The 24867-nt window shown below is 37.2% G+C and overlaps 2 protein-coding genes across 2 annotated transcripts in view; one reads left to right on the top strand and one right to left on the bottom strand.

Moving 5' to 3' along the window:
• The window catches only part of LOC110384098 (Golgi-associated PDZ and coiled-coil motif-containing protein), a 43898-nt gene that overhangs the window by 17418 nt on the left and 1613 nt on the right, over positions 1–24867 (bottom strand). The window lies entirely within an intron of this gene.
• On the top strand, positions 9206–24777 carry LOC110384097 (uncharacterized). Its single transcript, XM_049847042.2, has 10 exons — positions 9206–9482; positions 20391–20503; positions 21675–21786; positions 22280–22377; positions 22459–22569; positions 22824–23039; positions 23161–23279; positions 23607–23706; positions 23998–24230; positions 24534–24777. Exons 2-10 carry the CDS (start codon positions 20399–20401, stop codon positions 24748–24750), a joined length of 1311 nt encoding a protein of 436 aa, XP_049702999.2. The 5' UTR covers positions 9206–9482; positions 20391–20398; the 3' UTR covers positions 24751–24777.

Here is a 24867-nt window from a genome sequence, read left to right as displayed (position 1 = left end):
AATAATTATACGTGTACACGATGGTTGTAATCGCATCCAGATATTTTATTCTCAGAGTACACTGATAGGTATGTAAAATTAAATGAAACAATATGCAATATGCATGCTGAAGCTCATTCGTGTGATTTGATCGTGATCGCACCTGGCGAGCAAGCGCAGGCATTCATTTCCCGCGCGCCAGGCGCGTCGTGTTGTCTACGACAATTTCGCGACACACGTTTCTCAGAAACGAATCAATGCACCTCATGCGCTGCAACCCAATGGCGATATGCTAATCCCAATGTTCTTATCATGTCCGGTCTACTATTACTTTTGTATGACACCAGCATTACGATTGCGTAAATTTCAATTAAAATAATCATCACCATAACTTTTCATAAACTAAATTAAAAATCTCTATTACTTAAGATTGATTAACAAGTGACATAAGAGAATAATATTCTTGTTTGTAACCATGTCTAATAGCACATGAAATTGAATATCCCATAAAACAAGTTATGAATTGCATAAGGTGCTTAGCACATATAATATGCCGTATGCACATTAATGTTAATACAAATGAATTAATAACCGAAAACAGTTATCAAGAGTCGTAGCAAAGACGTACATAATATTATAATATAATATTCAGGTGATTAAGACAAAAGTAGTGATTTAAGAGATAATCATAATGACAAATTGTAGGTTGTATACGCACATACGTACGTGGTATTAAATATCCAAATGGTTGAATGCAATTTGTTTTGGATAGAGTAAGTCATGACCATGAGTAATAATGAGTATGTTATAAAGTCACATATTTCAAGATACAAGACACCTGAGCGCAGCTATTTAAGGCTTTAGTAATTTTGTATCTGTTAAAATAAACCGCACTGATAGTGACTACAAGTGAGATAATATTTAATGTTTTACTAAAAGATAAACATTTTTGTGTAATTCACACACAATTTCGAGCTGATTAAGAATTCAATGACAAGGTCATGAGATTCCTGAAGAGTTCAGTTTCCAACGTCATTATGAAAGCGGATACGGTAATATAATATTATACTACATCGTATGTTTTGTAAAGCATTATACTTACAACACGAAATTTTGTATGACTCCTTACGCGATGTTTAATTAATAACGGGTTCCAATTGAGAATTTCAAATAAAGTTACCTCAGAAACTGCAATAGCCTAAAATACAAAAAAAAACCCTCAAACAAAAAAAAATGCTTAATTACAGGCAACACAGATAGATTCATAAGAAAATGCGTAAGACAAAAAGCTTTTATACTATATTCTCTTTACTTCCCTTAAGGAGTGCGCCTATGAGGTCAATATTTTACAATGGCTATATTATTGAACGAGACGACAACAAGTGTACCAATAGTAGATTGTTAATAAAATTTATTATGTTAATAAACAAGACTCCCAGACCCATAAAAACAACAAACAATAAAAGCGATTTTAAGCTATAAACGTATGCAGTGGTTTATGAGTGTTCCACTGAGCAGTAAAATTGGCATCAAGTCATCGACGAAGGGTGCATAAGCTAAAGGGCATGAATCATGCGACTTGGATTCGAAGAATGCATTGCGATCTAGTACACTGGGCTATTTGTGTAACATCTATTTATATATACTGCAATTTGAACTGCAATCCTTTAGATACTTTTATTAGTTTTGAATGACTTTCCCATCGCAAGCAATTTTGTAGCGCAATACTCAACCACATCAAGGGCGACGAGAGTAATGTTCAATGAATCTATTGAAGGCTAGGGAACAGGTTTGCGAGGCTAGCCCCGTGTTTGCGGTCACGACGTCCGCCGAGGATGGTGGCACGCTCGAGCGGACCACAAAGTGGACCGCAGGAGCATCCCGCCGCGCGGCCTCATAGGATTGCCCTGCCCGCATCACCACCATTAAACCTCAAAACATGGAAACTTAAAGCTGCATAAGTTGTGCATCGTATCAAGTAACGACCTGAATAGGGAGAGGAAACACAATAGCATTTATGAATGACGCGACGCTTTCGAGATAAGCATCCGAGAACAAAGCTGCCGAGGACGTTACGCCAGACGATTTAAGTCTATTGAATAGTCACGAACGCTACACATAATAAATTCCAGTAAAAGCTTTGGATTTGCGAAAACATTTAGCAATATGTTAAAATGCACGAAAACCCCACGATTTCATTAGCGTGGGGCAAATGGTAACTCTGAGAACGGATGATATGTTCCAAATTAATATTCTCTTTCACACGAAGGCGTTGGCGCGACAACAGATTACAAAATAAATAGAAATAACAATAAACACCTTTCTGTAGAGACAAAAATGCAAATCATATGCGGTTTAGTACGTATAGCGATGCTCAAGCTAACTTACCAATAAATTACAGTTCCAGTCACGACATTTATTCAAATGAATCTATCTTTAGATAACGAATCGTTTTTGTATCGTATTATTTATTTTATTGCTGCATTGCTTTTTGTATAATTTGATGTGTTATTTTACAAGTGGTTAGCATGCGAACGATAACACATATTTATTACGACGTCGTGTGAAAGAAACAAATTATTTAAAGTTCATTTGCTGGTAAACGAAATATTGCTTCACGCTAATCAAACAGCCATTTCTCTGAGTGAGGTAATTGTGAAAATAATAGTGATTGCCATTGACCTGTGTGGGACGATGTGTGCGAAGTCATTACTCATTTACGTCCCTCATACTAATTGCGTTGTGTTTCACATCGACGCCAATAATCACTTATGAAAAATAATTTATTACATAGACTTGAGGATTGATTGAATATCCTTGAAAGTATCTATCATGAACATAAGAGAAAACGGCAACTTGCTGTGTAATTAATCTCATTAATTATTGTAGGCCCACAGTGAATCTTCGCCAGCGCAGATTTATAAAATGCAAAATTGTGAAGTCGGGTTGTATAAGGTTTTCCACAAGACATGAAAATCTGAACGAAGTCTAAATTCTATAATGAAATAAAATATTTTAAGATTACGAGCCCATTCGCGTTCCTTTGATTTTAATGAGAATTGTTCATACTACTGTTAAAAATCGCATAAAAATCGAATTAAAATTGTTAGCGAATAGGTACAGAAACACACACCCAAGTAATTTGCGAGACAGAGCTTCCAACATTATGAGGTAATAAAAGAGCATAAAAGCCCATTAGCTGTTAACGTAAAGCGATGTAGAGGAAGCACACGCTCGCTGACACATGCGTGCAGTGCGCGGAGTGCGCCCAATGTTTACGTTTGCCACTTATACTCAGCCAATATATTGTCATAATTTACACCTAAGCCCAAAAATCAATAGGTTCCAACCACATCAAATAACGATGGTTCCCAGTCCATTTATTTCATACACTACAGTAATTTAAATACATATATTCACTTTAACGTGAAACTTCAAAAGTTTATAATAAACATTTTATAGCATGGCATAAATCACCAGCGAAGTTAAAACTAATAAACATGAAATATTTAACGAAGTAGTACAAACACGTCAATCAAAGAGATAGTCGCATAGACGGTGCCACTGGAGCAGTAACAAAAGGAAAGCTTCGAGATTTCCTTTTTACAGCCGGATGCCCCATCTCAGGGAATTGAGATTGCCAATAGCACAATCCCTGCTAGTTGTGGAGATCTGTAAGACTAGGGCTTGTAATTGCTTGGTGTCGTTAAATTTTGCATTTACGTTTAACGTCGATAGTTATTACTCGATCGAGAATTATTACGACGAGTTACTAGAACTCGTCAACCCGCTGCACGTGTGTAGGTAAGTAGGCATTGGAACCTAATTAAACGTTGGTTATAGTTTATTCTCCGGCCTGCGGCGAGCGATTCCCACGAACCGCAGAAAGGCAGACCTGTCGCATTATCATATTAAAGGTAAATCGTGTACAGGCGTGACGGAATACCCATTTCTGCAAAACTCGTACGCTACTGCGACGCGTTCAAGTGATGTTTTATGTGAAGTCGGACCTTGGCCAGCTTACTTCATGTCCGATGTCATCCTTTCAATGTAAGCAAATAGTCATGTTTATTTTTCATCTGCAACACTATAAATTGCAACTTATTAACATATCGTTTCTAAGGTAGACACTAACAACTATGTTATAAACTTGAACGTCTGAAGTAACCATGATTGAGACTGTACTAAGTATATTGAACGTGTGAAACGACGATTTCATTGAACAGTATGAACAGCAGTACATTACATCAACACCCCATAAGATGCCTGTTGCTTCCTAGTGAGTATCAAAGGATAACGAATGTGAGAAAGTAATGTTAAACATTGTAACTATATCCTGAAGCAATAAAGTGAAGTGCAGTATCAGTCAGGAATTCCATCACATTTTATGGGAACGATAAAATCATAGCATTTTAATAACATTATGGTTATTGCGAGGTATTATATTGACTCTTTATTGTATTAGATCAGGTTGTAACTTCAAGTGCAGTGCTATCATAAAACCGTAATCACATATGTGTGCTTTAAATACAGAATTCGACGTGAAGTCTTCTCTATCTTCTATTTATATCGCCATTTGTTACGGTCAGCGGTCATTTTCTTCACATTTAATTTGATTAACATCATTTTTAGTCATTGACAACTTCTGGGACTTCTGGGCAATCTGTCCATCTTTCATTCGATCTACCTCTTCATTCCCATCAAGAACATATAGGTACACTTAGCACATACCACGCCCAATGCTTTCTTAAACTTCTCATTTTTTCTGTTACATAATTCAATAACGATCCAGCTGCATCGACTGCATTGCTTGTTTAATAGAGTTATTGCAAAATGTGTTAGGTATAAAATCATCATAACGAACTTGTTCAACGCATTGAAAATAAGTATTATCTTGTAAAATCACATCTACGTCGAGATACCACCAATAAATCAGTGCTGATTGAAATAAATGGCTAGCTAACTATGAAGCATTAAATCTGTTCGATGTATTCGCAGTCAACAAGTACGAGTATATTCTCATTTTGGCAGTGGCGGCCCTAGGGGTGTGCGAACTGTGCCTTCGCACAGGGCCTCGCGCTTGGGGGGGCCTCGCGCTACAACCCACACTAATATAAAAAAAAATAATGAAAAAATATATATCTGGTCCAAGAAGGTCTTTATTTCTAATTCATTCTGCATTTACTTAAACAATCAATTTTAAAAAATTCGCGCTCGCTGCGCTCGCGCCTGTTCACTTGGTATTACCTTTCCTTCTATCTTGATTAAAGTACTTTTATGTCCCAAAATTCAAAAATTTTCGCGCTCGCTACGCTCGCGACTTCACCTTCCACTGTTGTTTGTTATACAACTTTAGGTGCTTTAGTGACCCAAAGGTCAAAATTTTTGCTCGCTACTACGCTCGGGTGCTTTACTTTCCATTTGTTTTATTTTTTTCATCCTTTTTTAGCCGAACCTAGAAGGTAGCGCCGCTTTTAAGTCCTTGAAGCGGGACTGAGAGGGGTGTCACCCCTCTCTTGTATTTTTGTCTTTACCTGATTACCTAATTCCTCAAAGTTAAAAAGAAATCCGCTCGCGGTTTTTTATTCATTTCTAATTTATTCTGCGCTTACTTTTTTAGTCCTCAATCTAACAAAAAGCTAGAGCACCGAAGTAGCAAAATAACTGACGCTCGCTTCAGTCACGGTTTCTTTTTATTTGTGCTTAATTCTGAGTTTTTGAGAGTCCTCAAACAAATAATTAGAAAATGCACTTTACGGTGCATATTTCTAAGCTGTTTAGGCGCTATTTGCAAGCGTTGGACTTTTGTATCCCAAAACTCAAAAAATTTCGCGCTCGCTGCGCTCGCAGCTGGTTCACTTTATAGTGGTTTTTTTTCGAACTTGTTTGAGTACTGTTGTGGTGAAAAACTCAAAAATTTCGCGCTTGCGCCTTTCACTTTGCATTGTTTTATTTTCTTATTTTTTTTGGAATCTTTGCGTCCCAAAAATCTAAAATTTCGCGCTCGCTACACTCGCGGCTCCTTCACTTTACGGTCATTTTTTTTCAAACTTGTTTGGGTACTGTTGTGTTCCAAAACTCAAAAATTTCACGCTCGCTACGCTCGCGGCCTAATTAACCGGTTTTTGAAGACATGTTTGGGTTAATTTGTGTCCCAAACTTCTACACGATTTTTTTTACTCTGTGACGATATTTTGTCGTTTTTTTGGGGGGTGCTCAATAGGTAGTTCGCCCCGGGTGCCACCCGATGCTACGCCGCCACTGGTTGGGGTCGGCTTCCAGAATAACCGGATTCAGCTGAGTACCAGTGCTTTACAAGAAGCGACTGCCCTATCTAACCTCCTCAACCCAGTTACCCGGGCAACCCGATACCCCTTGGTGAGACTGGTGTCAGACTTACTGGATTCTGACTACCCGTAACGACTGCCAAGGATGATTGATGATCCTTTAAATATAAACTGTAGTAAAAATAAAATTTTATTAATTTGTTTAACTTGAGCTTTTCTCCTCAAACATGACGTTTAGCTAAATCAAAACACCAGCCTACTCTCGCAACACATACTTTTCACGTAGGACAAAGGGCCTCGCATAGACCTGCCGCACGTAGCCTCGCAATGGCTAGGGCCGCCGCTGCATTTTGGAATAGACAACTTAATGTGGTGTCAGTTGTCGACAGCCGACATTACAGTCCTGATTTTCATAATACATTATACAAGAACCTTGTTTAAATTTAACGTGACCCTATTATAAAGGACAAGCAAAAAGATTTATAAGCGGTTACAGAAAAGGAGATGAAGTTTGATCAAAGTAATAATTTACGCGTGTATTACCAATCGGGGTAGGTAAGCAAAGCACCAGCTTTCTAGAGCGTGACTTGTAAATCTACAAAACAGAATCGCTGCAAGCTAGGTAGGTAGGAAACATCGATACATTTCGCCAATGAGGAGCAAGTGGAGTGGCGATGACCGCAGCTTCTATGTACTTACAGTGATTCACATCATCACTGCGTTTCGTTTGCTTTATATTAAATACAAATAACGAGAATGATTTTCGGAACGAAAACAGCCTATACAATTTAATTGGCTCGTTAAGCTTAGTTGTTCCTTCCCGCCTATGTGTCAACGGAGCAATTTAGGATTGCACAAATCTACTAATTGGACATATGAATGAACATGATTATTATAGGCCTACAGTATCACACTTCAAAAACAAGGACTAGTACTAATAAAGCAAACTGTTAAACGTGAGTCACTTGGTTACAGACAATGCAACTCTACGATGGTATCATGAAAAGTAATTTAGCGGTTAAGTACATATATCGGCCTTTACTGTATGGCATGTATTCAATTTGAACGATGAATTAAGGGGCGTGCTATGCAAGTCTCCACAATTTCAAAGACATAATGAGTAATGAATAAAGATATGTATACAATCGCCTGTAAAGGACAGTTGACCACCCGTGTAGCTTCCCCCTCTTGCCTCCCGAGAGCAGACGGCTCAAAACCCACATAACCTGTCACGAGCCGGCTGTGGTCAGCAGTGGATGGACACGCTTCGCGGTAATCGAAAATTATTAATGCTTAATTACTGTATGAGCACAATCGCGCCACTCGCACTCCGGCGCCGCTTGTTATCATTTATTGAGTCCTAACCCGTTTTCTTCGCATATTGATTTAATGTAATGACTTTATATGGCAACACGGGTGTTCTGTTACGAGGTATCTTTAATGTATTCGCAATTATATGTCGCCACCGCGGCGTTATTTAAACCCTAATGTAAATGATATAAAGAATGGCAAACCTCTTATCAGCTTTTTATTAAAGCAAACAAGTTGCGATATTTCGGTGCGGTAAAACGGTTTCCTTAAAGCAATTCTGTTCGCAAAATATGATGGTGCACTTGATATCAATATACATATTCAAACAATTTCACGACTGTTTACAAAGTAAAATATAGATGTCCCACCCAAAGCTTCAATAAATGTAAGTACCAGAATTCCAGTAAATTCAAAATGAATATGAAAAGACACATTTCTCTGTAAAGTACCGCTTCCTACCAGAATATTTTGTTAGACTATTGGTATTCATGAATATGCTAATTTCTATAGAAAATACTGTTGGTTTGAAAATGCAGCTAAGGACCAGATAATCCAACACTTTGTAAACGCAGTCTCCGCAGGATTCAGTATTGCCAAGATATAATGATTTACATAGGTAAGGTACACCTATAATAAAACAATGTATTTTCTTTCGTAGTAATACAGAATATGTAGAAAATTAATGAAACAAGATAGCTTCGATAATGTCATACTCGTAAATATTGAAATAATAATTTATGAAACGCAATCGGGAAAAGAGTCATGGAGTGGGGATTTATTTTTGCTATTATTTATAATTACTAGGAAATATTTATTGAACCAAGCGCCCAACACTTTAGCCACTGATATGGCGCCTGCGCAGTTAAAATGAAACACCTGCGGCCTGCGGGTACATAGTGCGTGTAACCTACTATGTTCGCTATCACACGGGCTGATAGCAAACATTAATCGACTCGACACCCATTCAAGGGAAAGTCTATTTATGTAACTAAACGTAGCAATAGAACCAATATTGATTAAGATGATCGATGAAGATTTGGATTCCTCGAGTACACGGCGTGACGCAATGTAGACAAGTGTTTAAAACACACGAGTAGTGTGCGTACTTACAACATGCGACATAATTTCTCTATAAAGCGCCGATCATAAAGAGCGTCTTCTTCTTTTAATTAACTTCGTATCAATGGGTTCATTTACAAGTATTTAATAATACAAGATTTATGAGCGGTGGGAGATGAACTTTCTCACGCATTTTGCCGACCAGATTCAGCGCACCTTATTTTATGGCAGCTGATCATTTCAACTTAATTCTTAGAAAGCTCTTTTCTCGTGTAATTTATGTTTGTAGGTTGTTCCATATAATTGTATAGCATCTGCAACTAGCGTCGCATACCTGGCGGTTAATGATGTTGTCATGATTGGATAGATTTCATCAATTAACTTTTCATTCTAGTTCACTAATTCATTGGTAATTTTCGCCATTAAATTATAGATTAACACATCCTTTTAAATCCACAATATCAGTTATTGCTGTCCACAACTATGGTTACAATCCGTATGAAGAACAAAAGATTGTTTAACAACACGATTGACATTGTGGAAAGTCGCTGAAAACTGTAATAATGAAAGGCTTTAGTGTGAGGGCGGGCGGGGAGGTGCGCGTACGCACGAGGCGTGTTCGGCGGCTCGGCGCGGGAGCCGTCCGCCAGAGTCGTTGCGGAAGCTGCGGCAAGCGCACCTGTTGCACGAGGCGCTTGCTCGCGACAACACACGCTCAGCATACGCAAAATACACGTGTGCAAACTCGCGGCTCCATGCCCTGTGACATGACTATCAGTGAGAGTTCAGTGACAGTGCCCACAGTAACGCCCTAGAGGACGCGTCTACAATCTGGAGCAACCCTAGGTCGGTAGCGCAACGTTTTATCTTTCTTATCACATTATCGCTTGTTTTGATTGCACACGCAATATCCTGTGCGAATATCTTGTTCGCGTTAGTTTTATAGTGCATCCTTTTAATTATAACTCAACATCTGTCTTTGGGAATGTTGCGTGTTTAATTCATGTTTTGCTTTTATCGGTGTTTCGCTTATATGACAGTAATTAACTTACAATAAATATTTATAGAACAACCATAAAATAAGCACTAAAGGCTTATTTAGAGCCTTTCGCTATCAAAATTACATAAGAAAGTACTATAACAGGAATTATTGTTGTTGGATAATCAGTTTTTCCGTTCGAAAGCTCATACATTTTCGAGAACCCGAAAAAGTTTACGAATTAATATAAAATAATATTATTTTCTCATTATGAGTATTATCAATATGGATAGATCACAAAAGCACTCTTTTTCTAGTTTCAATAACATTTTCAATTCATAATAGTCGCTCAAACATAAATTTTGTAGAATGAAAATAATAATTTGATGCAGACGCGAGTTGAGGTCAATTCCCTTAAGATTAGTAATTAAGAATTTGTAATTTATTTACCTAATTTGAAATCACAATTCACAACAGTCGAACAATAGAATCGGAGCATGCAATTGGTATCGAGCCAGACATGAATAATAATTTAGTACAAACAAGTCAACGAAACGTATGTTTAGGTTCGGTAGGAGGTCCGCCGAACCTAGGCGCAGAGACATAACGCGCGTTATCATCAATATCGCCATCGGAGACTGGTTCCTACGACCGCTACACGCTGTTATGCCGTGTGCGAACATCGCTCTGGTCACATTTCGTTCATTTATATGTTTCCTAGTTGATACATCGACCTACATAAAACAACATAAAATTGAACGTGCACCGAGCCCGTAAATAAGATTCAAAGAAGCCAACTTTTTTCATTAACAGCTTTTTAATGTAAAACTTGATGCGATTAAAATGTTTTCACGCTTCTTCATCGTTAGGATTGATCACGTAAATCGTTGAGCTTATTAAGTGACATTAGCATTTAAAGGACCTTTAGAGCCCAGAAGCGATTATATAAAAGTAGTTTATTCCCTTGTGGGGTAATGTGAACGAACCTACAGGAGGAACGGCAGCATAAATCAAAGCATTACAACCTCGACTTTAGTTAACTAGCAAGGCGCTGTACTTGGATATCATAATCGTTGGCCAGACATAACTAACGTTAATTACTAGGAGATGTAGCCACTGGCTCCTGAAAGCTACTCGGGCGCCTGAGGCTATCATTGCATAACGACGTGGGAAGAGCGATCAAGTGAAGGGCACCATAAGAGTAAATATTGCACCGATGATTTCATATCGGTCAAGGAAACTTTAAGGAAAACCGCAAAAATAACAAAAAATATTTTTGCATTAATTCAATCAGAGAAACGTATTAAGATTTGTTTAAAAAAAATATCGTTTGAATATTATAATTTTGATTTTGATCAGAATGTTGTATGCTAATTTTAGACTCCTCATTAAAATGTTGTCCTGCTAAGCGAGTAGCCGAGGGATTCACAATATGATTTAGAAATGTCAGGGTAATTGGATTTATCGTACCGACGGACGGGTTTCGCCTTAACCTTTTAGCGATAAAGCAGCTGCTTTTATTCATATTGATTCGCTGGTAAATGTCGAATCAGAGTGTACCTGCAGGCAATTAAGTGATCATCAAGGGCTTGCCTTGAGTGACCGTTAGGCAAGCCCTTTCGTTGGAGAGTGCGCATGAGTCGCTCATCTGTTACTATTTAGAACTACTCGGTCAAATATCCGCATCTACAATAACTTTCAATGCGATCGATACAGTTCTTAACGTAGGTATATGTCCAAGAGATTAGAAACCAAATATCAGGCAATCAGGAATGAGATTTACAACCATTCTTAATTATCAATTATCATATTTTATCGATCATAACTTTTCAAAAACCATTATGTTTTCAGTTTGTATAAATAAATTCAATGTAAGTACTCGGTACTGAACATAATTAAAGACTATAAAATTATCATTTTCATACGCGAAACGTATTCGTGTCAAGAGCCGAGAACTTAATGGACTTTCGCTTGTGAATAACAATAAGCAAAACCTACTAAAAGGACGTCAACTTTTCATTTTATACTGTTCAGACACTTTCGTCTTTCACTATCAAAACATCAATATATTTTTTTGCTTAACTTCAAAAACACTTTTTCAAATGAATAATTTTGACAAGGTCAATCAACTTTGCCACTCAGGTGTGTCCTCTTTGAAGAATTGATATATGTTTTCTGATAAGATTCAGACAATTAGGTAAACCCCTTTTTTTCAGGAAACATTTTAGTCTCTGAGGAAAACCAATTGAGTATACAGTAATCCATTTAGTAACTTGTATGTCATGTAACACTTTTCTTATCAGGACATCCTAAATATACCGGTCATATTTTTTACTCGTTTGGGAATGATAAAGATCTGACGTAACGTTTCTGAAAACTGCCTGTCCTGACCTAGGACAAATTAATACCTACAACTCTACAGACCCAATGAGGGTTTTCTAAAATGGCGTCCACCAGGTGGCGCACTGAGTCGTCAGGTCCAGGTAACTGTCAAAGTGCTTATATTTACTATGAATAGTGAACGATTTTAGTGGTTTTTTTATTTTATAATTAAAGCACTGCATTATTGTTTTACTATTGAGGTTGAGTAAATAAAAAAAACTAAATCATATTGTGTTAACAAATTTTTCAACTACCAGTGACTTTTGCACCCTCTCTCTTAGCTCAATTTTTAGTTCGGAAACCTTATTCTGACCGTAGTCCATAATAAAATCAATAACACTTCCAATATAACAGAATTTCAATAAACAATAAGTTCGGCACCTACAATTCCATACTATTTGACAGCTGTTTGGACCAGACGCATACGTGGCGCCACCCGGTGGCAGAAAAAATTTCAAAAACCCTCATTAGCAATAAAACATTGGTAATTACTTATTTTTACTATGCAAAACACCGTTGGTTAGTTATCGTTATTATCAGTGCAACTGTGGCTGGAGCATATAACTTATAAATAATAGGCATTAACTCAGAAGTCATTACACAAATTACATAACCTATCCTAAGTTGTTCGTTAGTACGCGCACTCGGCAGCGGCTATTTATTGTTAATGAATGCAGCAGAGCGCGTTAGTAGGGTGTACAATTAAATCGGGAGGTATGCATATCAACGTAAGCAAACAAGACAGAAGTCGGCGGTGCTCCCGGCCTCCCGACTCCCGAGCACCTTGTATTTGTTCCAAACAAATAAACCTCCCGGCACGTCCCCGACAAGTGTGCGATACATTAACACAAATAGGGACAAACGCCTACTTGTTACTTATACCTTAAACACTTCTAATATCGAAGCGGCAAAATCTATCATTTAAACCAGAAATCTTAACAGCACTCATCTCAATCAGATACTAAACAGACTAGTTGCGAAACAAAACAGTTTATTCCATGGAAACTAGAACTATGACGCGTATGTAAAGTTGTAGATAAATGATGACATGTTATAGGTATAGTTTTGCATCCTATATCTATGTGAAGACGAAACTTTGTTTTCTTAACCTCCATCCATACTTCCCGCGTGTATCAGTTGCGAGACGAGAGAGAAAGTACCAACGAAGATTTCGTAACTTCTGCTTTTGAAATAAGTAAGAAAAATCGAAAACTAAGTGTTATTTTGTTAAACAACAGTATATCCACAAAAGATATCAATACAGCCATCAATAAAAATGCTAACGCAATTTAGGCGCGATGTATAATGTATTACGTGAGAAGAGCATGAGTGAGTATTACATAAGACTGGAAAACATAATCATTGTGAATGGATATTTGAGAACTTGGAAATAGATTTGTAACGGCTGTAAACCAGCGATACATTTGAAGCATCATATTTTCTTCAATCTGAACAGATCGTATAATCAAGACAATATTGAACATTCAGACTGGTCGAGGGAGGTCCCGCTGTGCGAGTATCCTCATTTATTTGCATGTAGAGCGCAAAATGTCGCCGCGAGATAATTTCGCATAATATGTATTCAAAGCGAATCATCACCATGCTAATGTTGTAATTAAGATAGTATCGCGGCCAAGCCGGTTTGCAAACGCATAACTAACAAGACATGGATTAAGAAGTCGCTGTTTTTTTACTATTCATAATCTTGGCTTAACGGAAAATTGGCCTGGTAATCAGTTTTTTACCATTTTAAAGACTTATGAACATCTAAAACATCATCATCATCATTTTGTTTCCGTTTGTATTTCCATAAAGTTCATAAGAACCTAAAAGGATCCCGTTAATATTTTTGAAACCCATGATGATATTTTCCGACAGCAAAGTGGATAGCACATTCCAACAACATTAATCATAAAACTATCCTGATGGAAGCACTTACATTTAGAGCATTTTATCAGTTTCTAGTATCTTCAAAAGTTTATGGGGCATTGTTAAAGTTGTCTTCACCACAAAGCATTACCGTAAAGACATTGAACCGGGTTGAGTGCTGACCTTCTTGACATGCCTTACGCATACTAGCTACAACCTATGATTCAACATTTCTAAACAATTCGTTTTTGTTTGCATGAGCCATGTATCAGACTAACACTGTACCGTTTTTAAGTCTTTAGATTATTTTTTTATATAATATAATCCTTTTTCAGAAATGGTAGAAATGGTACATAAAAGATCAATCATGAATGTAACAATGCAGGAAAGGGAATTGATATTGTATTGATTAGGAAGACCTGTTTTACTAGACTGGTCAAGATAATATATCAAAGATTCTGGTTCAAGTCACGGTCCTATTAGGCAATGTGTATTGTCTCGGACAGAATACAGATACAGCTGATTGGAATCAGAGCTGGGAGCGGCACGCGCTCCGCCATGCGCCCGCCGCTGCCACTCGCTGGCGTGGCTACACTTGCGCCTGGGCACAGCGGCTTAAATATGCAGTCCCGATGTTGCACAAGACATTTGTAAGCCGCTCTCCCGGGACATTTAGCGGTATTAAACAATTTGATAACTAGATAAATTACACGCGCGCCTCAACTAAAATTATATCTCTTTCGTTTTATTTGTACTCAAAGATAAAACTTGATGAAACAAACACGGAATAAGGTGTCTAGAAAGTTAACTTTATCGCTGTTTTGAATATGTATGGCATTAAAACAAACACTAACTAACTATAAAACATCTGAATAATACGTCTACAATCATAAAATATGTGAGATACCTCTCGGCAGCTAAACTTGGAGGTATTTTTTTAAACTTCATTACCATGTCATGTCATTTAGATATCATATTAAAACAAAACAATTTCAACATCAATGATTATATCGTTAATATCGCCATAAAAAACAAGTAAACGGTAGCGGTCACGCAACAACATCGTTTTTCAATTTAACATCAGGTAAAATTTGAATAATTATGAAATTATCCAACAGCACCGCGGCGCCGCCACTTCAAAATGTATCTGTATAAAATAAAACAAAGATAAGAGCGGAACATTAGAGATAAATTGTACCGAAATTCCTGATAGGTTCGGAAAACGTGGACTGTGCCACCGATTGATTGGCAGCCGGTTTGCGCGAGTGGTCGCCGCGCCGTCTGCTGCGTCAGTAACCCACTTACGAACAACAGAAGCAGATGACACACTACACTCTAAGGACTTGCTGTAATGCGCACTACAAACGAACACCTACATCGTAAACTTTCCCAACTTTCTTCGTGTAGGCCTGTCAGGCTAGGTCAGCTATTTGTCATAATCTTTAAACCGCAACCAATGTTAGCACAAAGATTTCAAAATGACATCCATTTAGATACGGTGTCTGTAAACGACGCAACAATGTCAAGCCCAAGCTTCTTTAATTTTTGGAATGATTCACCAATGGGCAAGATTCTCGAATTGAGGACAGTGAAACGACCTAATGCGAGCTGATAACGTGCTCTAGGAGCACTCGTTGCTATCTCTAGGCACGTAAGCACAGTTATCCGTTGTTTCTGCAAGAGAACAAACATCGTGCTAAGGGCTCGGGGCTACCAACCGACAATGAAGACCAAATTATTTTAAGTTCATAGGTAAATAAACACATATCTCTCAATTCTTAAAGCAATGGACATTGTTTAAAATTGATACAAGCACCTATCATAATAAATCCTTATAATAACTATCACGGTTCTCCATGAGGAAGGGCCTTGCCTTCATAAAGCTATCATTTAATAATCTGTTTAATTAATTGAAACTACATAATTGGGACAGGCATAATTTAATGGTCAGAAGTAGTTATTATGTTGTTAAAATTGAATGACGAAGGAAATTTAACTGCAACAGCTCTCATTGAGGCATTTTTTGGTTCTTTAGTCTGTGATGATTCGGGCACAGAGGTTATTTATTTTAAATGGTGACTCATATGAAATTGCAACATAAAGGCAAATTTATAATGAGCTACCCGACGACATTCCACGAAGGCCGCGTAGTCGCAGACAGGTAAAGTTTGCTTGAGTAAGTCTGCGGGTCCGCGCCCAACAATGTGATCACGACGCGGTCGCAACCAGTAGTCACAGCTACTTTCGTAATGAATCGTATTGATAGAGTCATTTAACTGAATATTTATTATATGTAAATGCTAACAAGTCCGAAATGATTTATATCAATTAACATGCGTACTTATTTACCATCTGACATAAAGAATATAATTTATTAACACCTCGGGCAACCTAATCGGTACGCCCATTTCCTATTTAAACTAGAGGAAACTTGTCTTTAACTATAGTCTGATTTTTAATTCGAGTCAGTAAAATGACAGGGGCAACTGTCACTTTCACAAAAAAGGGTGACCCACTACAATAGTGATGTTCCACAATCGATCGACTTAGAAGTTTAGTCATGATTTTAGTCCTGCCAATAACAAAAAAAATATATAACAACAGTATTTTATGTAATATTTAATTACATGTTTTCAGTTTAATTTCCGTAAATTACATATTTATGTTAATATAAAGCCAATTTGATATTAATAAAAAAAATTAATGTATGTACAAATAAATAAATGAATGTAATCTAGACTAACTTTTAATTCTCGATTTAAAAATCTCGATTTTCCACATGACTATTTATTTGGGAGCCTATTTTTTTAAAACTGTGCAACACTGGAAATGTCATTTTACTGACTCGAATTAAAAATCAGACTATAAGTATGTTTTTGTTGCTTTGTTACTTTAGTTGGAATTTGATCTTTCTTAAAATGTTCATTTGTGTGGTTCCAATAAATTCTGAGGATTTAACTGTGTCTACTGATCTGTCATATATCTTGATTAATTTACCGACATTTATAAGATGAATATCATGGCGGCTTGGGCCTGTGTGAAAATTTACACATGTGATGCAACTATGTTATAAATAGAGCATTTAGTTTCTACAAAACTAATAACCCAGATTCAAGTCAATCGTTACTCATGTATTTGGCGGGGAGAACATTTAATTTACTAACACAGAATTGTAATGACAGAAAGCCAAAATAAAGTCGACAGTCATCGAGCAATCTCAGGTGGTCCACGAATTCATTATGACGTCCAACAACAAGCACGTATCACGGCGTACCAGATAAAAAGTAATAGGACATCCCCTTTCCCTACATTTTAAATTAAAAACGGAAGCAACGTGACTCGGCAAGAAAAGAATCAGATTAATTTCACCGCTCTCCCGCTTGACGCGGCCGATCCGTTCAAATGAATTGTTCCAAAACATGGGCGCGATTAAAGCATGGACACAAAAGGGGTAGAGAACGTTTCAACGAAATAAACGTGATCTCACCAGGAAGCTCGTCCACAATAGGACGAGAGAAGGACGAAAAGGCCAATGACTTTGTGAAAACAAATATATCTCTATTAATCCCATCTCACACGGTATTCTGTAAGCTTAAAAGCTAATTATGTCTGATACAAACCAGTATTTACATAAGAACATATCAGAAATAAGCATATAGGTACCTAATGTATTAACTTCTACTAAGAATATTTTTAGGAAATGACATTTATGAAATTTCATCAAAACTTAATATGTACCAATAAAAGCAATGAAAGCGTGTAGCACCTGGAAGTGCGTGCTGTAGCCGCGTTGGCTCGCCTCCAGTTCTACTGAACTTTGACAACGAGCTGCGGCGGTAAATTGCTGTAACACATCCGTCTGCCGCACTTATATACGCTACACAAAACTCTACTAACTGAAAATGCATTTCAGGAAATGTCATAAAACGACTCGCACGACTTTGAACGCCTTTTCGTCAACAGGATATCAACAATAAGCTTCGTATAATTAGGTAAACGAAATAATTTTCGTAATGTTTCTGCATTCTCAAGTCGCATGTTTCAAGTACTGCGAGGTCGTCGCACTCCACAAACGTGCATTCCTTTTCCCTTTCTGAATTTTGATTGCCACCAGGTATGTAACAGGAACAAAAATTTAATGACTGGGTTCCGTCAATCGGGATCTCATACAACAATGTTCTCATTCCAAGTTGTCGTGACAAGCTCAACAAGTATTGTGTTCATTTCGGGTGCGTGTGATTTCTTTATCGATTTTTAATCATGCGGGACGCCCTTTCATGAAGCTTCATTAAAAGAAATTGGTGTGTCGTCATTCACTCCATCATGATTTAGCTGTCATTGATCACGTCAGAATGAATACCCGATGCGCCACTAAATCTAGATAACCGTTAGGTGCAATTGCTTCGACATATGATCTAAAGTCAATTAATAACGATGCCGATCTATTTCTTTACTATGTTAGCCCATGACGAATTTGGACGGTTACCGAAAGTAATGTGTGAAAAATCGTGACGCTGTTTGGCATGATTTTATCGTATAAAAATATGAAATTAAGACATGATCGAATAAAAAATAGCCTCAAAGGTTTGTCGTTAAGTAATCCAACCACAACTCCATTCAACGTTTCTTCGATTCATTCAAACAAGACACATTCAAATGAGTGAACATCCTCTTTGCGCTACATATTATAAAGATACAATCGCATAGAACACATAAGTCAGACGTTATAATAGCGGACGTATAATGATTACGTAAGCACATCATGGTGCATACGGGAGGGCTGAGGCTGATGAAAGGCTGACCTTCGCAGTGTGGGCGTAGCTAGACAATGATAATCCGACAGACCGGGGTCCACGAACTATACCGGAATGCAAATAAATAGATGCACATGAACAGGACGAGCCGTACACCTGTCGCTGATCAGACAAATAAACAATGCACGTCATGCCGCGACCTACGGTAGCACGGATCTAACATTACACTACCATCAGCATAGGACACTTGCTAATGTTTAATACATCTCCACACATTGTCTTCGAAAAGCTTAATGCAAAGTTATAAAACTTCTATCATTCACATATATTTACAATGGTGTACGTAGCTTGAGTTATGAGTATGTTAGAGGTTACTGAACAAATAGACAAAACATTAATAAAATACCTCATTTGGCTTTGCAGTTGTCACAACAATGCATCTGGTTAACACTTAAACGTAAGTTACTGAGGACAATGCCTGCTTAGCAAAGTATAATGGATCTTGCTCCTTGGCAAAGAGCAATCTACAGTTGTTGCACAAGTTACTATTTATTAAGTTGATTCATAAAATGCATAAACAAGCAGAAATCAAAATAAGGATGTAATGAAATGGAGTGAAAAACTAAATGAACGAAAGGTGCTTCCTACAAGGTGGAAAAAGGAGTTACATAATTTCCAGGAGGAAATAATTTGTAAGAATCCAATAAAGAATCATTGTATACCTATAAAATGTTAACGACTTCTGTGATCATCTTGCGCGTGTCATAAAATAGATAAGTCTTAGTTCAATTTATTTTATTACTGCTACATACGCTACACAACATGAAGATAATTGCTTCTCAAGAATAACGAACTTACTGTAATTAAAGGATAATACACGTTTATCGATTAAGGTTTAGGGTAATCACGGTCCCTGGTTTAATCGATTCGTGTGCAGTTATAAGGTAAATAAACGTACCTTTGGGAAATTACTTTAGCGAAGTCGTAAGGTTATAAAGAACCGCTTTACTGATATCAATGACCCCGGCATGCGAGTGCCGCGGTGTTTGTTTAGCATTACAGAACATTTTCATACAAAGCCTTCACGACGGTATCTTAACGAGACAAGTTAAACAGATGTGAAATCGTAAATCATCTATGTTTTTATTTTCGCATATAAACTATGTCGAAATTACTTATATGAATATTTTTTACGCAATCATTTTACACAACTTATGAAATCCCACAAATGATGAACTTAGTTTCAAAACAAAAAGTCCTCCTACGCATGATTAAGTTTGTTGATGTAGTCCGTGTTACATCTGAGGGGCCATTTAATGGATTATCATCTCATTTGTAAAAACTTGGTGAAAGGTTTATGACATTCATAACTTTAAATTTGACGTATTTGGAATTTGTAGAATATGATAATTGAGAGAAATCTATAAAATCGCCTATTGTTACTTGCCTATTGAACACTATCGCAGGATTCAATTATAGAGGCCCCGAGACACACGTGACACGAGGCTACATAAAAAAACATGTCATGGTCTTTCACACAGCAATTCTCATACTCACTCACTCACTCTCTCATATTATCCTAATTGTAAAAAATCACATGATCATCATTCATTTTTAACTTTAGAAGTCCACTGCACGATAAAAGGCTGCATGTAGTGGTGTGCAAAGCAGCTAACGCAAAGTTCAGTCTATTTTCATTAACGGTTCCCTGTATTCCCAGTCGTTCCTCCAAATATTGACAAAGTCAACCAAAATCATTGTGTTCCGCAGACGGGGCGATGTTAAGAGTGGCAGTGGCGGCACTAGCGTGCCTCAGCATGGCGCGCACTTCGCCCAACGAGCACAGCTTGCGAGCGTACGCGTTAAGCACACAGAACCCCAAGGTAAATACAACCCTGTAAATACTAAACTACTTTACACAAAACATACTGACAGCAGAAGTCTCGTATCAAATAACGCAGGACCTAACAGGCAACTCAAAAGAAGACCCGCTTTTCGAATTTAGGAAGTTAGGGTATTCATCATCATCATAATTGCATCTTTATCGACCCATGGAGAGAAGAAATTTTTATCAATATAACTTTTCATTTCTTGTTTCAAATTCATTGCATGCATTGAAGAGAACTAACTCAAATTAACGTTGCTGATATTTAATGATTACACTATCTGTGGATCTTCTGCAGAAAATATTTCTGTTGGGCTATCTCGTTCGTTGCATTATCAAACATTACGTCTTTACAATAATAGAGCAAACGGAACATGACATTTGTCACCGCTACCTATTTAAATAAAAGCCCGGTATTTGTCTGTCGGTTGTACGAAACGTGGAAGTTGTGGATCAAATAAATTAATACTGTCAGGTTACTTAACTAGGCTAAACTTGTTAGGACTTTAGAAATAATTATAAGCATCAAGGAATTGAGCAAATTATGTGCTTGAATAAATAAAACATACAATCCGAAATTATCCCAACCACGACATTCTCTTTCTGCTATTCAATGCTTTAGAATTCTTGATCGAAGAAGAACGTAAGACAAAATTAACTAGTGAAATGGAACATCTAAAATAAAAGTATAGCGATACGCTAGCAAAACACAAAACAATGACACTGCGTGTCTGATATAATTAGGCGATCTGATTGATTCATGTCAGTCACAGAATCAGAGTTCAAACAACGAGCATGGAAAAATCGAGTCAGATTGAGCCATTGAAGGACTGGATGACGATGGTCGAATTCTGTTACGGAAATCAAAGATCCTATATACATCAAAGATACATATATGGAGTCCTTTTCAAGGCAGATCACATATCATAAGTGACCATTGAGACACATTTTAGTTCTTGATAATAATATGTTTTCCGACAGACATCAAAACTTATGGCGAGGGCTGCCGGAAATATCATGACGTTCTCGTAGATAACTTTCGATAAACTAGTTTATAAATAAATGTATGCCCATTAGAAGCTAAGCATTTATTTCGGTATTGCTTTTAGAGTAACATATTATGCAGACGTAGCTGAGAATATGCGTATAAATATACTCTTTCTTTGCAGGACATCACCAGTATACTATCTAGCATAGAAGAGAGACTGCGGGTTTTAGACACAATAACTGCTGTTCAAACTAAACAAGCACGAAGGCTTGATATCATACAGGATAAGCTCGGTGAATATGTTTTCTCTTTATCATTGATAATTTAGGATATTCTAATGGATAAGATTTTTTTTAAGAACTGTAATAAAACCTCTTTAATATCAACCCAATAATCGAATATTTGAAAAGGTTCGATACAATGCTTTCTAAAATGAACAAGTAAATTGCAACTGGTAACAAAGATACTGTACAACTAATTGTCTTCGGCCAGCACGAACAGTCTGAACTAGAACGGAGTATCACAACAATACATAGGTATTCTGTTCCGGGAAATTACTGAGTCACGTACTCGTACGTTAGTCTTATTATGTCATATCCTATTTACTACGGGCCAACTTTTGTATTATCTGCTGACCAACATTGCTCGCAATTGAATGAACAAGAGTTACGTACAATTAACTGCTAAAGGAACCGCTTTTGGATGCAACGGTATGAATAAATTAGCAAATGGACGTCGTACGCAGGCTGAATAGGATATTGCTAATATTCATGTATTTGCTTTCAGACCGCGTGGAAAATACATTGACTTTAAAATTAGAAAGAGCTCAATTAACAGCAGAAAGGCTTGAGCATAGGTTACATTTGCTGCAAACTAATGTCCAGGTTGGTTCGTTACTCCATAAGTTTTTTTTATATAATATGCTGTACTGTAATTATACAATTAACATATTTTTACCATTTCAGGCTACTATAAAAGAAAGCAGTGAAAAACTAGAACGTAGCCAAGCGAAAATGGCAGAATTAGCTCGTAATCTTACTAACCATATTATTACCCATAAGCATTTATTAGAAAAGGTATGTTTTACAGTTTTATAGTTCATGATTGTTTTATTATTTACGTAAACCCTGAATTAATTTATTTAAATTAATTTATCGATGGTGGAATTACGAGGTTATCAAAGTCATATATGTAAATTATTATTCTGAGCTATGCTAATAAATATTTTGCCATAATAGGGGAAGTCCCCGTAAGCATTTTAAATAACAATAAAACTGGCTTATTTTCCTTGAATTTTATTATTATTTAAATAATGATTTGCATTTTCCAGGTGAACGGTGCATACGCAGACACGTGGCACCGAAGCTTAGTGCTGGAGTCCTTAATGAGAGACGGGTTATCCCTCGTCAACGTAACGAGAAGGGAACTAGCTGACGGACTGAGATCCTTAGCTAGAAGACAACGTGAATCTAGAATCAGCACCGTGGACTTGGATGCAATCGTGACCAAACGTCTTAACGACAACTCCTATAAAATCGACCTCAAGGTATTTTTTCATACATTTTTAACACCTTGAACAACAAAAGCGCTATTCAGGCAGTTAATCCTTGACCGATATGCTCGTTGAACGTTCAAGGAAACCGAAACTAATAAGTACCTTTTTTCAGATGCAAGAACTTTTGGACGCACAAAAGCGTTTCGTGGATTCATGTCAGCAAGTACAACAAGACGACCCCAGGCAGGTGACGGATGTACTGAACAAACTAATCGATTCGTTAATTAAAATGTAAGTACGCCATGAATTATTTTCTAAGTTGACATGCCTTTGAGTACCTATGTCAATAACGGGATTTACTTATACAAAACTACTTCAAATATGTATTTTTTGATAAAAAATATCCAGAATTTTACAGACCTTCATAACTTTAACACTTATAAATGGATTCACTAAGATCATCTCTTATGTTTGTGTAGGAACTTTCTGAACTTCATTAGAACTATTGTCAGGTGTGTCTCGCAGTTTCACCCGCGTCCCGGGGTAACTTCTTCCCGTACCCGGATACTAGTCTTCTTCGCCTAGCCTACTGATATAATATATTTTATTAATTTTCAGAACATCATCAACATTCCATGAACTTAAAAAGATTCAGGATGACGTTAACAAGTATGACAACAGAGTCGTTAAAATCTTGAATGCCACACGAGTACCACAGGTATTATGTATTATTTTATGCAAAAATCATTTTAATTATGCTCAGAATTTATTATCGTCATAATAGGTAGTATTACTTATTATCATGCTAACATTACCTATAAACTATTAACAATGAAGTACCTACATGCTATTTAAACTTATTATACATCTGATTTACTATCAGGTTAGCTATCTTTAAAATAATAGGCATATGCACTTCTATTTCCTTTTTTTTCAATATTTCTTTTGCTATAAAAAAAAACGAGATTATTTCTAGATTAGTTTATAATAATATGTTTAATACTTTCAGACGGATTTGACCTGCCGACGTTTAGAGAGTGCTTTCCGCAATACGTCCCATACGATCCTAAAGGAGAACGAACTGAGGCAACTGACAGAAAAGTTCGTATCTCTGACCGACCGAGCTGATGCCACGCTGCAACGCTTGGAAGCTCATCTAAAGGACGACCCTGAGGAACCAGTGCCTCCTTCTGACGTCACTGCAGCTGCTGACAGGCTCCTGGAGAAACTTGCAGCCATAAAGTGAGCATGTCCAACAATATCGTTTAACTTATGTACTTTATATACGTACAATTAAACTTGTCAGTCATAAGCCGGTTTTTTGAAAGATTTTCAGCTTTTGGGTAAAATATAGCTAGTTCCACTAGACTCCTTACATTGTAACGTTTTTACGAATTACCAAAATAGGATATGTTTCTGATTGAGCAAGCGCAATATTTGAGCCTGAATATTTTCCCTGCATCTTGCAAAAGAAAAACAAATCAGTTAATGTAGAAACTGTTCATCTCGTATTCTGATGAGTAGCTAATCTTATTCACAATTCAGTAATGAAGAGTCTGACGAGGAGTACTGGGGAGAGGACGAGGCTTACTTCGACGACGGCGGAGGGGGCGACATCATGGGCGCAGACAAGGACATCCTGAGCGGCACCACCGCTCGCCGGGCGAGGACCACAACAGTGCGCACACCGCACCGGCGACATCCGCACAAACACCCGTACGACCGCGGCCCAGACATCGATAGCCCCAAACCCTCATTTTAAGTTTGATATATAAATTCCGTGAAAGCCTATCAGTCTTTTATTTATTAAACAAATCATGAGACCCGATCCTTCTGTATTTATTTGCATTTCAGATAATAATATTCTTGTTCTTCACTA

This window comes from Helicoverpa armigera, chromosome 4 (assembly GCF_030705265.1).
Source record: "Helicoverpa armigera isolate CAAS_96S chromosome 4, ASM3070526v1, whole genome shotgun sequence".
In the NCBI taxonomy this organism is placed as follows: domain Eukaryota; kingdom Metazoa; phylum Arthropoda; class Insecta; order Lepidoptera; family Noctuidae; genus Helicoverpa; species Helicoverpa armigera.
Note: the sequence above shows the minus strand (reverse complement) of the source record. Positions and strands in the feature narration are given on the sequence as shown.

Bases quoted from the DNA above. Each gene is read 5' to 3' on its own strand.
- LOC110384097 (XM_049847042.2), top strand. From the start codon at position 20,399: ATGTTAAGAGTGGCAGTGGCGGCACTAGCGTGCCTCAGCATGGCGCGC. The intron at 21,787-22,279 runs GTGAATATGTTT...ATTTGCTTTCAG, and splicing joins TATCATACAGGATAAGCTCG to ACCGCGTGGAAAATACATTG. The intron at 24,231-24,533 runs GTGAGCATGTCC...TTCACAATTCAG, and splicing joins GAGAAACTTGCAGCCATAAA to TAATGAAGAGTCTGACGAGG.